This window comes from Polyodon spathula, chromosome 24 (assembly GCF_017654505.1).
Source record: "Polyodon spathula isolate WHYD16114869_AA chromosome 24, ASM1765450v1, whole genome shotgun sequence".
NCBI classification, from domain to species: domain Eukaryota; kingdom Metazoa; phylum Chordata; class Actinopteri; order Acipenseriformes; family Polyodontidae; genus Polyodon; species Polyodon spathula.
In genome coordinates, this window is record NC_054557.1 from 21,348,964 (window position 1) to 21,363,209 (window position 14,246).

The window sequence follows — 14,246 nt, forward strand, 5'->3', positions numbered from 1 at the left end:
CTGTCATGAAACTTACATATTTCCATTCCTGTCTCTGACACAAAACAATGAACAACGTTTTCAAGTTTAATAATAAAAATTCTAAAATAAATTAAATAAAAAACTCAATTCCATTATGTCCAGCCCCCACCCCACACACACACAGAATTTCCATTCAGTTCAGGACCAAACACCCCCCATAGCACTGTCAATGGGGTTTAGACTACACAATTCCACGGGACGGTGAATTGAGTCTGCAAGGTGATTTTGAAAGTATGCTGAAGGGATACAAGCCTGTGAATGGTTTTCAGTAGCCTCCAATTCCTTCAAGAGCGATTCATTTCATTGTACTGCACTGGGGTGGGACTTTGCAGCCAAGTTTGTTCTCCAATACAGAATTGCATACTGTCTAGATAGTTTCAAGTCGGATCCATTTTCTTTTGAAACACAAATCTGTGCAGTCTTGGATATACAAGGAAGGAAGCACCTACCGAGTGAGCGCACGCTATTGTCTCCCAAACAAAAACCACATACACATGAATTGAACTGACAGTTCATGTTCATGTACGAGATTGAAATGTCTTATTTTTAAACTCCTTACCTGTTATTAGCACTAGCAATGAGATCACTGGAATCTTAACTAATGTAATGATATTCTTGTTTAGATTTGCTCTGTATTATATTTTGTTGCACTCATCAAATCCTGATGACTCTTTAAAATGGACCCTGTGTCCGCAAGACAGCTCTCTGAAATCGAATCTTCAGAGTGTAACCATTAAACCCGTTCCCCCTGTAGCAAAAATGTCATAAAAAGAAGCGTCACATACTAAAACTAGAATCACACACATGTTGTATTTATTACACCCACCAGGGGCAGAGTTTCAGGGGGACAGATTAATGGTTACACACTGGTGTACCAGATATACTTGGAGGATAGATATGATTCTGAGTGCTCTATTGAGACCACAGTGGTGCTTTAAACTGAGAAGCGAGAAGGCCACAACCTTAACAGAAAATAATACAAAATAAATCTGAACAAGAAAATTACATCGGATACTTCACAGCTCTTTCAGACACAGCCAGAGAGAGAACAAGGTCTTCATATCTCACAAACTGATGCTCCGATGGTGTTTTAAGAAGGTGGGAGAATGACACCTGCCTTCCTGCCCTCTGTGATCCCGACTGCCCTCCCTCTGACCCCTGCCTAGGTCATCGCTGTGCAGGCTGGAAGCATCGCACTGAATCTCCCCCAGGTGCTCCACAGAATCAAATTTCTGCAGATCCGAAGCGATGGTCTGCAGACTGAGAACAGAGATATTATCAGCTGAGTCTAGGGGGTGGGAAGGGCTTGTGACATCACAACCAGCCCCTCCCACCCCAGCTCCTGGGATTGGAAGACAAGCCGCTTCTGACTCGGCCCCCACCGGCGAGCCCCGCCCCTCCCAGGACATTGGTTGGGGCAAGTCCCGTTTTTTTCTGTTGCCTCGGCGACGGCGGGCGTGGATTTGTTCGCTGATCTGTTCCAGGTTCCTCAGAGCCAAAGAGTAGCGCAATTTCACCTGGGATACTTTGCGCTCCAGCTCCAACACTTTAGACTTGTGTTCCTGTTTAAAAAGAGTACAGGAGATAACTTGTATATGGAAACAGAGAGTGCATAAGCTTTGGATCACCCACATGTGTAGCACAGATATATACATCCTTTGCCATTGCTGCTTTACATGGACTCTGGAGATCACCAATCCACCCAAATCCAATCTGTTTCTTCACTTGTTTCACTTGGTAAAATTAGCCCAGTCAATACCAATCATCCTCACCTGATTTCTGTTGAGAGCTTAAGATGAATAAATCGGTTCATTTGTTTGCTTTTTTTTATGTTCTTTATTTTTTACTTTTAAAGTCATACTGTAGGCTACTATAGAGAAACCCACTTTCTAAGCGTCCCATTACAATATTAACAACATAACCGTAGGAAAACTGGCTGAATTCATTAAACTATATTGGAACGGCAGCTCTTACCTCCAGGATGTGGTTGAACTGCGCTTTGAGTTCGAAGTAGGGTTTGGACTTCATGATGACCCTCTTGAGTGATTTCTGTAGGTTCTGAACCCTGGCCTCTGCTTGCTGGCACAGCTGAGTCACTCTCTGGTGCTCCCTTTCACTGCGCAGCCTCTCCTCCTCCGCTTCGTTCACCTGCCAAAGCAGTACCCAGCAGAAACAGTCACTCCAAACATTACTCATCAGGGCATCAAACTTGCACTGCGCCCAGACGACTTGGAAACTAGGGGATGAACTATGCATCACAACTGCTGCTGCTGCTGCAGAGTCACTTACAATAGGACCTTACGTTTCATCCGAAGGACGGAACACAAGGAGGTTAAGTGACTTGAACCGGGAACCTCCTCGTATCAAGCCCTTTTCTTTAACTACTGGACCACCAAGCCTCCCCTGTTTACAGATACTGTATTATTGAAATGGCCAGGTGCCAGGAGTTTGCACAATCAGCCCCTGCTCTTACCTGATCGCAATACATCACAAGATGAACAGGTCATGAATCTGTAGGTTTACTAACAGGAACTGTTCAACCAGCTGTCAGGGAGGAACAATTTATGTTAACAAAATTATGGATCATAATGGTTTAAATAATTTACTTTATTAAAAAGGTAGTTTTGAAACCCAGGACTGTGTTAGTGGGAGTCCCCCCCCCCATTAAATATTTAAGTTTCCAGAAAGTAATTTCTGATGAAGACAACCTTGTACCTACAATTACACATGGAGGTGGTTCGATCATGACACAGGGGTGTTTTAGCAGTTCAGGGACTGGAGACATTGATGCAATTGAAGATTGAATTATTGAAACCATGACTCAAAACATTCTACAAAATACAATGACACCACCTGCTTGTAGGCTGACTGGGTTGTTGTCGTGTTGGAAGGTACACTACCAAAGCACAAGTTAACTCTGGAATTCATGAAGAAAACAAAGACACAAATTCTGGAAAGACCTTTGTAATCACCAGATCTCAATCCAATAGAAATGATGAAATTGTGTATTTTGTGTTTTTGTTTTATTAAAAAGTGGTTAAAGTTTACTTAATGCCTACCTTTAATCTGTTACCTTGAGCTATAATAAGCATAGGGTGCCAATAGTTTTGTCTACGACTATATAATGAAAGGATGTGCAATGTGTGGAACTGTTTTGCAAGCTACCACTACTTTAAAAACTGCACATCTGAGACCTATGTAGCTAAAGGAAATGCCAAATGGGTACGAGGTATGACATTATTTTGTTAGCTGAAATTACTTTAAGCAAAGCGCACCATGCCTATCAATAAGGAGGGCAGCTTGTATTTCTCGGTCTTCAAACACAGCAGGGCGTTGTTTAGTTAGACACTTCTCAAATACTCAACGTGCTTGTGTGTAAATGGCAAGGTTTGAGTGCGCGACAGTGAAGCTGCGTGTCTTTCAAGATCTCTGCGCGATGCTATGAAATAAAGTGTGCCTGCCAGGGAGAGGAAGCGAGACACCGGCAGGCATTCAGCTTAGCAGGCAGGAGAGGGATCAGAGAACAAAATGGAGTGTCACAGATAATTTGGTGCCACTTAAGAAATTCTGCCGAGTTTATGGATCTTTAGAATACAGATGATCTTTAGAGCCATTTGGTGAAAAGCAATGAGCTAGGTTGTGTTTTTTGGTCTTGTGTCACAACACAAATGGAACATACCTCTATTACGATACAAAATATCATTTAAAGAAAGTATCACAATTCCAAGACACACAATGAATCGTTACACCCCTATTAAAGATGTTGAATGGGTGATTTATTCAGAAAACATACCATTTCCCATATGCTGTGTATAACAATAAGCAGTCCACATGACAAGTGCTCACCGCTTATACAAAGTATATTTTCATATTTAATACGCAAATCCTAAATTTCATATCCGAAATTATCCCATTCTCAGATGGCACATATTACTGGATCACGGTGAGGTAAGAAATACAGGGAATCACTAAGCTGATCTATAGCTGCAAAGACAGCCTGCCTTGCACTCTGTCCCCTCTCCCTCCCTGCCCCAGTCAATGCACAGGGCAGGCTGTTACCTTGGAGGTGGCATGGTTCAACATCTCTTGCCAGGTGGGGTCCAGGCGATTGCGGTCCGCCATTAACCCTTGCTCTGCCACGTACACCATCTCCCGCGCGGCGTTGTGCATGCTGACGGCTCGCTCGTAGCTCAGAGCTGCTTTCTGCGTCTCCTGCTGGGCCTGGTGCACGCAAAACACAGGTAAACAAGCAAGGAGTCACCTTTAAAAAGCACTTCTCCACCAGAGTGGTCCAAGTCAGTCACTTGGAAATTCCCAAAGTAATATGGTCACCATACTGTTCTCCAACACCCTTTATGAAATGTGGGTCCTCACTATACTATCTGGTGGACGTTTGGGTCCATTTACAAGGCTGTTGGATTGGAGGCACCATTTTGAATATGTGGGGTTTTTTTATTTATTTTTTTACAACAATCTAGTTTTAGTTCTAAATCTGCTTTTACATGGCATTGAGCTTGCCGGTAGAGCTCGCCATCTCTGTTTATATAAAATGAGTTGAAAGGTCACACTGTCATGATTTAAACAGTGCACGGAAGGCTGTTAGTTAAGGACATTAATATTCTCCAGACAAGTTCAAAACAGGTCAAGGGAGACTTATAGAAAAAATGTGGATAACTCAACAATTGAGCAACAAAACCCAGAACCACTCGGACTGCAAACATAACAACTTAAGGGAACTGTGTGTGTGTGTATATAAACAAATAAACAAAAACTATATTTGAAGCAACATCATTGTATTGTAAGCTTTAGAGTAAGGGTTTCCTTTCTCTATATAATCTGTGTGTGTTGTACTGGGATGTGAGTGTTACAGACTGACCTCTTTAGCCAGTCTCCTGGCCTCATAGTAAGGTCTTGCCTTCTCTATACAAGCCCCTAGCTGGGATCCTTGAGCGTTGAGTTTGCGTGCCGAGTCTGTCAGGATCTTCCTATAAGCGGAGCGAGCTTCCTGTGGAAAAAGATTTAAAAATACAGTACTTGAGTGCAAAACTATTTCCCATTTTCTCATTTAAAATCTCCCAAAAAAGTTTACTTGTGTTAATATGTCTTAAATAGTTTCATCAATGACAACTTGTGACCACACACACATCAGGGGTCACAAATGAACTGGGGAATACATTTCTCAATACTCACTCGGGAACGTTCGCCAGCAGAGAGAGAGAATTTCTATTCTGAGAAATTTCTTATTAGCAGTGACAGGCTCAAGTGCGTCTCATTCAACCCAGAGTAAAACCAGCACTGGATGAAACTGCTATGCAATGGGAGTTTTATTAATATAAAAAAAAAATTCCAAATAACATGCCATTGAATAGGACCCGGTGTCTCATACTCACATCAAGTTGCAGTTCAAGATTGTTGATTTCTTCACTGGCCTGATTCAAGTGCTCCAGCTCCAGCTACGACACAAAGGGAGACATAGGCTTTCAGCTTTCTGAACCGCACTTCACCTGGTACTACAAGTCACATTTCTTTCAAAACTGCACTCTGGAGACCTAGATAGTGAATGGAAGTGCTCAGCAGACCTGCGATCAATTACAACAGCAATTGTGTAATTTGTACCAATTGCAATTACAAAGTAATTGTGTTTGTAATTGCCATATTATTGCTCAATTACAGTTTGATTCCACACTTTTCCAAGCTTAATCTTGCACAGTTCCAAGCTGTGTTTTACACCGAGCGAACATTCTCCTTGTATTTTCAACCACTTTTAGCGATCCCATTTGTTTTGAAAAACAAAAAAACGTTCTATAGTATGTTTGTGTATTTGAAAGCATGTTCATGTGTGCAGCTAATTATGTTACTTTGCAGTGCAATTGTAACTAATTCCAATTACTGCAGCATAACTGCAAATGTAACGGAACATACTAGCACTGTAATTGTAATTATAATAGAGCCCAGGTCTCAGCAGGTAAGATTTATGAAAGTCCTTTCATAGCTACAAGCACCCTGGGACTCTTTCACCCCAGGACAGGAGCTGCTCTTCAGTTCCAGTTGCCTGCCATCAAATATGTAAGCAAGGTTTGATCAGTCAAAGCATTATTACAGAATGAAGAGACAGCGCCATCTAGTACACAACTGTGTACTACCAAATCTGTAAAAATCCCAAGATAGAAGGGTCTTCTTTTCACTAGACCCCTTTATCCAAGACGACTTACAGGGCAGCACAGGGTTGGTATTTAAATATAGTAGAGTTTACAGCAAGTGCAAATTATACTGCTAAGATGCAACAAGTTAGGATTACATACATTTTACATATACAATGACATAACAATAGTGAAATAGTTTGAAGATAGTGCATCAGCTGTGGATCCAGTAACGTAGTGCTTAGGTCAGGAGAATACAGTGCACAGCAGGAGGCGTAGAGCAAGAGATCTACAAGTGCAGTCTAAACAGGGAGGTCTTGAGGAGGCAGCAGAAGGCAGGGAGAAACAGAGCGCTCCTGATATTCTCCAGTAGCTGGTTCCACCATAGAGAGGCTAGAGAAGAGAAGGAGTGGGCACAGGAGGATGGAGAGTGGAGGGAAGGTATGGCCAGTTGGCAAGTAGAGGAGGAGCAGAGCTGGCGAGGGGGTGGTTTATCTTTGGCAGGCAACTAGCTAGAAAAGAAAGAGCAGCTCTGAACAACACAGACCTCAAAAAACTAAGAAAACACAGCATTTGTATACCCCAAACAGTAAACCTCTGGTTAAGCAGGAAGCCTCAGGGTTCACCCAAAACAACATTACATGTTCATTCTCCGCCAGCAATCAAGTTTTACAAGTTCAGTCAATTTAACCATCTGATAAACAATAATAAAAAGGCTAGATGACATTCAGTGGTGTAGTTATGTATTAAAATATATGAAATACAAAAGAACATGCATAAAAATAATAATCTTTATTTTTATATAGCGCCTTTCATAGTGGACCACCATCACAAAGCGCGTTACAAGATAGGAGACTAGGGTGTGTGAAATATGCATCAGCTGCAGAGTCACTTACAACTCTAACCTGAAAGATTGATATCTAATGAAGGTACAGGTATTGAGTTACATTAGGACATGACTAGCTCAAAGGAAATCTGCTGAGTTCTAAAAGACTTATGAATAGTTTTTGGTATACTTTGATGCTCTAACATTGAGGGACTTGGCAATAAACTCAATGGTCCCAGAACAGAGGCACTGCATCTGCTTGTACACCATGCGATTTCTTATAAACAACAGAGCAGTCTTTAAAGCAAACACCGTTATAAAGCTTTACCTAAGCAAGGCTTTGAGAATTTAAATACCAACCAAACTATGAACAAGCTGGGGGAAAAATGATGGTGGTTTGTATGGAGTTTTGAATGAGAGCAGAAACACCTTTGAACGCTTAACGTGGCGTTTTTAAATCCCATTTTAAACCCCATCTCAGCAACTATATCAACAGTCTCCGTCGCAGCATCTAACCAATGTTTCAAATCCCTTTTCTTGCCTCTTGTTATTAGCAACATGATCGTTCCTCCCCCTCCCTTAAAGGAGTGCTAGCCACGACCTTTAAATCAATTTCCAAAATAAGCAACAACGTTTTATTAGCACTAGTAACATGATCATCAGGTCGAGGCCTCCCTTCGACTGCAATACTTTCTGTAGAACTAAAATCCACAACGTTCAACAGCGTCACCGTCTCCGTTTACTTTAGTCTTCCACAAATAACCATTTTACAGCACGCACAAGTGCATCCAATTAAATCATTTTCGGTAGTTAGCTTGTTTGCAGTCCAAAGCTACCGGCTGTGCATTCATGTGTAGGGGAATTCATCCTTCACAAACCTGCTAGCCATTACACGTCACACTATGATCCAAATAGAATAGAATATAATTAACACCATTTGCATGTTTTTGTCATGACCTGCAGGTAATTCAATATACCGGTTTGGGTTCCAGCTAGCACAAGAGGCGTTACGTAAAGCAGGAAAGATATACACAGAAATGTAGTGCTACAAAGCCTATATTTTCAATACCGGTATGGGCTTAAAAAGAAGCAACTGCATACGTTTTTACACCACGAGTGTTAACAGGGTAACACAATTTGTAGTAAAATTAGTGACAGTTGCTCGTCCCGGGTAATGATGTTTACCGACATACCTGTATTCTCGGATCCAGTTCTTCTTGCTGGTCGATTTCCTCTTCGTCTGCTCCCTGTTCACCCTCCGGTCCATCTGCATCCCTTTCCCCGGCTTCTGTATTTTCACCGTCCCCTTCTCCATCTCGCCTCCCTTCTTTCTCGATTTCTAGCGGCTCCGAACTGTCGCTATGATTCTCTTCCCTCCATACCTGGCCGTCGGCCCCCCCTGACCCGGCCGGGCTCTCGCGCAAGCTCCCCGGCTCCATCTCGGGCCTAGGGAAGAATAAGCGAAACCAGAACCCGCCCGGGTTTTTTTTTTTTTTTTTTTTTTTTTTTATTATTATTTATTTTTTTAAGAAAAACGGAAACCAAAGCACCATTACATATATGCTTATTGAATTGCAATTAAATACGTATTTATTTGTTTATTTTCAAAGTCCAGAACTATATCTAAAGCGGGTGTATTTTTTAATTTTATTCCGATAATTTGGACTCCTCCCATAGCCAGGCATTCCCTCAGACAACCCGGAGGCGGAACTGGGCTCAAAATCGAAAAGTAATTAAAAACGCTTTTCTAGTTACAAGACTGTCCTCCCACGGCTGCCGTACGGAGTTACACTACTGTACGGCACTATACATCTCCCCTCTATTATGATAATGAGGGAAAAGCCATCTTGATACGGCACGGTAAGGCAGCACACACTACTCTCCCACAATACACTGCCAGTGCAAAATGCTTGAACAAAACATGGCAGAGGCGATGTTTAACTAGCAGTAGGCTTCAGATACAAAACCCAATAGTTTAATCCATTTTTTTAAAAGCGTGGAAATCGGTTTAGACACAGCATAACAAGGTAAGCGTATTTAATATTAGCTTTGTTTTGTTTGTGGGGAAGTTGCACAACGAGGCAGTGAAATGACTTCGTAATTGCAAGACTGTACAGTTTGCAAACAGCTTCGTGGGAGTTCGGTCTGGCCCCCGAATAGAACCGACTGTAAAAAATAAAATAAAATAATAATAAATAAATAAATAAACCTCTCCGCAGGTAACGGTAATTGGCGATGATTTGGGGCAATTTACCACTGCAAGTGAAGAAACAGCCGCTTGGGTTTGCTGTTATTATTGTTGATTTACTGGCAGACTTTGAATGGTGAATAAGCCCGATCAACACCAATGACCCACATCCGTAGAGCGATTACCCGAGTAATCGCTTCATAGGGGTCTCCAACACTGGTCCTGGAGGACCCCGGGTTTTCTAGGTGTCTGTACGTCATCAATGGCTGCAGATTTTGAACACGTGTTAATCATGACTAATTAAGCTAATAGTTGATTGACTGAGGGCTTGGTTGAAACGAAACTCAGAAGACCCTGTAGCTCTCCAGGACCAGGGCTTGCAGACACCTGATATAGTGTAGTACACCTACTGTCATTATATAAGCCTCTGCAGGGTTAGAAACCTCCCCAAGTCCTGCGTTTCAGGACTCCCCTAGTTTCGATATAGTATTGAAATGGGCAGGTGTCTGAGTTTGAACAGTCAGCCCCCCTTGCTAAATCTGCACTGAACTAATCACGCTTGAAAATTCTCACGTCTGAGCCTGTAGGTTGACTGTTAGGAGTTGTTCATTCAGCTATAAGGGAAGGAACGATATGTTTAACAGGCTGCTGAAACTCCTGGCTACTGAATCATTGAACTAATATACTTAATTGATGGTGGTTTGGAAACCCAAGACAGGGTGCTGCTCTAGTGTGAGTTTCTAACCCATATATGACACCACTCTCATTTACTGCTGCTGATTAATACTGAAAAAACAAACAGTCGATTACAAAACGTCAAAAAAACCCTGCGCTGTGCTACTGAGTGCACAGCGGATGTCAGATCGAGTTTGCGATCTCGCCTTTAATTAGCTAAACCACTTCTTCACTGTCTTTGCAGCCATGAAACTACGAGAGCAGCTGCGATGTAAGAACTTGCACGAGTTTCTGAAGGAGATGAGCCCAGCCATGCTGGACCGGCTCTACAATCATCCAGCCACCTGCCTCGCCGTCTTCAGGTAATATAGACACAACACGCATTGCAGAACGGGTTTCGCAAGCAACGTTTCCATCTGCCACTGGGAAAGAGGCTTGAAATCAGACTCGTTCATTTCCTGAGATTGAACCGATTTCAGTTGAGACGAAGGTTCAAGTCCTGGCTGTGAGAAGGTCTTCTCTGGGGATTCTGGAGGGGGAGTCACATTGGCTCTGGCATGCCCGTGGGTTAGGGAGGCAAAACCCAGAAGTGACCCTTTCTCCTCATCGCACTACAGCTGATTCTTGCGGCCAGGTGCCCAGTGAGTTTGGGCAGACGCCTGCAGAGCTGGCCTTTGTCCTCCAGAGGCTGGTAGCTCGCTGAGATTCAGTGTCAAGTTCCTGGGTGTAGAAGAGGAAGCTGGCACGGTCGTGGGATCGGAGCACACCCACTGAACCTTCAGTTCTTCTGAACTGTGTTGGGAATTGCGGAGGGGGAAAATTTGTATTTTTTTTTTGGACATTTTAAATTGGGAGAAAATTCTTTCAGCCAATGACATGACCCAGAAAAGACTTGGAATGAGCCTGGAGGTGCAAATAGGTAACAAGAAGACGACATAGAAACTGGGAGTAGCACCAGATGTCATGTGAACATACGTTTGTGCTGTAGGAGGTGTTTCTTTCAAACACGTTAAACTAATTTAGCAAACAGAGGTGCAAAACAGACAAGATTTCTGAAATAATTTTGTTAGCTACAGTTGCTTACAGTGAATGCACTACCTCAAATATTGTCTTTCATGTGCTGAGGTGCTTGAATTCACAGCTGTCCTGCATTCTAATTACCAGCCATGTTAATTTAACAAGAAAGCAATTCAGTCTTATAATGGTTTTTACTACATGAGTACTGTTATTTACTTCATGCTAATACTGGACTCTACTTTCACCAAGATAAAGTGAGACAGAAGTAGTGGGGACCAACCAAGTAGCTTTGCTGTAATACATGAGCCTTCAATGCCCTTCCTCCTCCAGGTCACGTGGATTCCCTATTGGCCTGCTGTTGATGGCTGAAGTTTAGTGATGGCTTCAGGGATCAGCCTATTTGTGACCTCCCTGGTGCATCAGCACACACATCAGCAGCGATGCTGGCTCCAGGGATCAACCACAGTGCAGCCTGTGTGTATATAAACACCTTAAAAACATTTGATTTTTTTTTCAATGTTCCGCAGGGAGCTTCCCCAATTGGCTAAGAACTATGTGATGCGGATGCTGTTTCTGGAACAGCCCCTCCCCCAAGCAGCAGTGGCCTATTGGGTAAAGAAGGAGAACCAGAAGTAAGTGTGAAACGTAGTCTCCCTGGTAACCGAGGGGACTGGACTGGTTTATTTTTTCCACCTTTTCCACTGGCTGTGAAACTCTGGCCTCACAGCATTAAAACAACCCTGGAAGTGTAACAGATTACCTGAAAATAGAGCAAAGAGACTGAGATCTTTAACCTAAAGTAGTACGTTGTGTTGGGTATAACTGCGAGTTTGTGACTTAGGTAGCTAAAGGAAGTGCAAAACTTAAGACTTACAGAAGTATTTTGTTCGCTGCCAGAATGCAAAACCTGGAATGACCCAAACTTCTCTGCAGTAGGAGTCTTACTAAGCTCAGAGTGTAAAACCTGGAATGGCTCAAAGTGCTCTGTGATAGGAGTGTTTCATCCCTGTTGCGGCTCCCTTGACTCACAGCTTGTGTTTGTGTATTGACAGGGAGCACGATGAGAGCACTGGTGTGCTGACTGGGCTCCGGCTGTGGCACACACAGCAGCTGCCTGGAGGCCTACAGGGTTTGATACTGAACCCCATCTTCAAAGACAACCTGAGGATAGCCCTGCTGGGAGGGTAAGGCAAGCACAGAATTCACACCTTCTCATACAAGCACCGGGTTTGGATCTGCAAGAGGGGAAGGGGAGGGGGAGGGGAGGGGTGGGGGCGTGTCACTAACCATACAGCCGAGAAAATAGAGCAGGTCATATTTGTTGAAATGGTTTCTTCTTAAAAATCATCCATCTTTATTTATATGTGCACTTGGAGCACTTTACATCAAATAAAATGTAAATAAATGAGAAAATATTTACATAGATAGGAAAATATATTAATGATTTAAATGAAATAGAAAACATTTAATTTGAAGTGTATGCTAAATAATGTACCATGGGCGATAGATCATTTAAAAGTAATACAAATGGATGTTATAATAATGAATACATTTGAGAGCGACTCAAGTATCATAAGACAGAAGCTGACAATTCAGCTGAGCAGATCCAACCTCAGTAATTTGAAATCCTGTTTTGTGCACCTCATTGCAAAAATAAGATAGTGATCATAGTTTTTATTTGTGGATCACATATGTCCTGTGTACCTTAAAGGGTTAAAATACTGTCAAAATAGAAATCTTTCATATTATTAAATAATACAAATAAAACTGATAGAAGCTCTGAGGGTCCAGAGCACACGATTTGCTTCAAAATTACATTAGAAAACTACAATTCCCAGCATGCCTTAGCAGCATCGGTGGGGGGTGATGGGAACCATAGTTTAGTACAGGTTTTTATTGTAAACAGCTGCCATTGTGATCAGCCTCTCTCTTTCAGAGGGAAAGCTTGGGCCGATGATACCAGCCAGTTCGGGCCAGACAAGCATGCCAGAGATATCGACTCCCTGAATAAGTATGCGATTGAGAGATGGGAGGTGAGAGACAGGTGTGCACTGGTATCTGGCAGAGATACATCACAGGGGCAGCCGCACCTACCTCACTGCTAAACCATCTGCTGCACAATACACACAACTCTCTTTGCTGCTGGCACAATGAGGAAATCAAGAATAATTGCTCACAGGGGAACGATTGAAGCCCAGATCACATGATTAATTAACTACATTCTGAACAAACTACCTAATTAACTACATCACATGGAAGCGCCAGAGCCAATGCTCCCTGTAGAATCCCCAGCGAAGACCGTCGACTTGGCACAGCCAGGAGCCTGCTCTCCCCTGACTCCGTAATTTGCCGTGCCTTTACCAGGGGAGCAGCAAGAGGATGCCCGAGCTGTTCCCTGTTCCTTTAGGAAAGCGTGGTTTTAATAAAGCATTTCATGAAAGTCCACAGTGCCCCCTTGCTGTGTCCACAGTGCCACCTCCTGTGCCCGTCTGCCACCTGGTGGTAGGAATAACAAAGTGCAGCTGGTCAGAAAAACACAATTGCATCATTTATGCATTGACTGACAATCAGAAACTTTAAAAAGCTAATATGGGAAATCTGCAGTTGGATCAAAGTTTTAGTCAGCAAATAACTTCATTAATTTTAGTTGAACCGCAAACAACAGCGTTTCCATATTTGTAAGTGAATTTAGACTTGCATATCGATCAACTCTGCTGGCGACAATCTCTTGTGTAAATGTAGAGTAGGTGGGATGGGCAAGGTTGTCAGGTCACATTGTCACATGATGTGATCAGAAAGGCTGCCCAGTCCCAGCATTTAGGATTCTACTGACAAGCTCAATATTGGAGCAGCGGAACCCAGAACCACTCCGAATGATTTCAAACTCCATCACATGGTTAAGGTGCATTACAATGACTACTAACTCTTTAATTAAACATGTGATCTGCACATACATTTCATTATTGCTTGTTCTGTGCAAATGCTACTTTTAGCACTCTACAGCTGTGGCCTAAAGTTTGGTATCAGCTAGAATTTTAGGATTGAGACATTAAAAAACATAATTCTGAACATAATTTAGATCTTTTATTTAACACTGTGTAATATAACAATATTGCAAGCGTCTGCTGGAAGTGATGTGAGGAATACAGTATTTCATGTTAGATTTCGAAAAGTCATTTCTGTCAGATTTTCATTAAGTACATGGATAACTACAAAGCAGTGCATAATTCAGTCTGTTGGCGTAACATTATTCAGCAGGATTCATGGATTGTTATGTAGCTAATTCTTGAGGGTGATTTCAAACTTCTTGCCATAGCTGTACATCAGCTGGATAAACCACACACACAGCTGGTCAAAAGTTTACATACCCCAATGGAAA

At 42.5% G+C, this 14,246-nt stretch overlaps 2 protein-coding genes across 2 annotated transcripts in view; one reads left to right on the top strand and one right to left on the bottom strand.

The window, feature by feature from the left end:
* Positions 1 to 329: 329 nt before the first annotated feature.
* Positions 330 to 8,670, bottom strand: sh3bp5lb (SH3-binding domain protein 5-like, b). Its single transcript, XM_041225864.1, has 6 exons — positions 8,181 to 8,670; positions 5,412 to 5,474; positions 4,898 to 5,026; positions 4,081 to 4,242; positions 1,996 to 2,169; positions 330 to 1,583 (listed from the first exon to the last, which is right to left on the bottom strand). The coding sequence occupies exons 1-6, from the start codon at positions 8,424 to 8,426 to the stop codon at positions 1,086 to 1,088; spliced, it is 1,272 nt and encodes a 423-aa protein (XP_041081798.1). The 5' UTR covers positions 8,427 to 8,670; the 3' UTR covers positions 330 to 1,085.
* Positions 8,671 to 8,870: 200 nt separating this feature from the next.
* gtf2h4 (general transcription factor IIH, polypeptide 4) overlaps positions 8,871 to 14,246 on the top strand; it is a 16,914-nt gene continuing 11,538 nt past the window's right edge. The window contains exons 1-5 of the mRNA XM_041225855.1: positions 8,871 to 9,014; positions 10,095 to 10,212; positions 11,395 to 11,499; positions 11,920 to 12,051; positions 12,804 to 12,900. Coding sequence (XP_041081789.1) covers positions 10,097 to 10,212; positions 11,395 to 11,499; positions 11,920 to 12,051; positions 12,804 to 12,900 — 450 coding nt within the window. The 5' untranslated portion in view covers positions 8,871 to 9,014; positions 10,095 to 10,096. The remainder of the gene's footprint in view (positions 9,015 to 10,094; positions 10,213 to 11,394; positions 11,500 to 11,919; positions 12,052 to 12,803; positions 12,901 to 14,246) is intronic.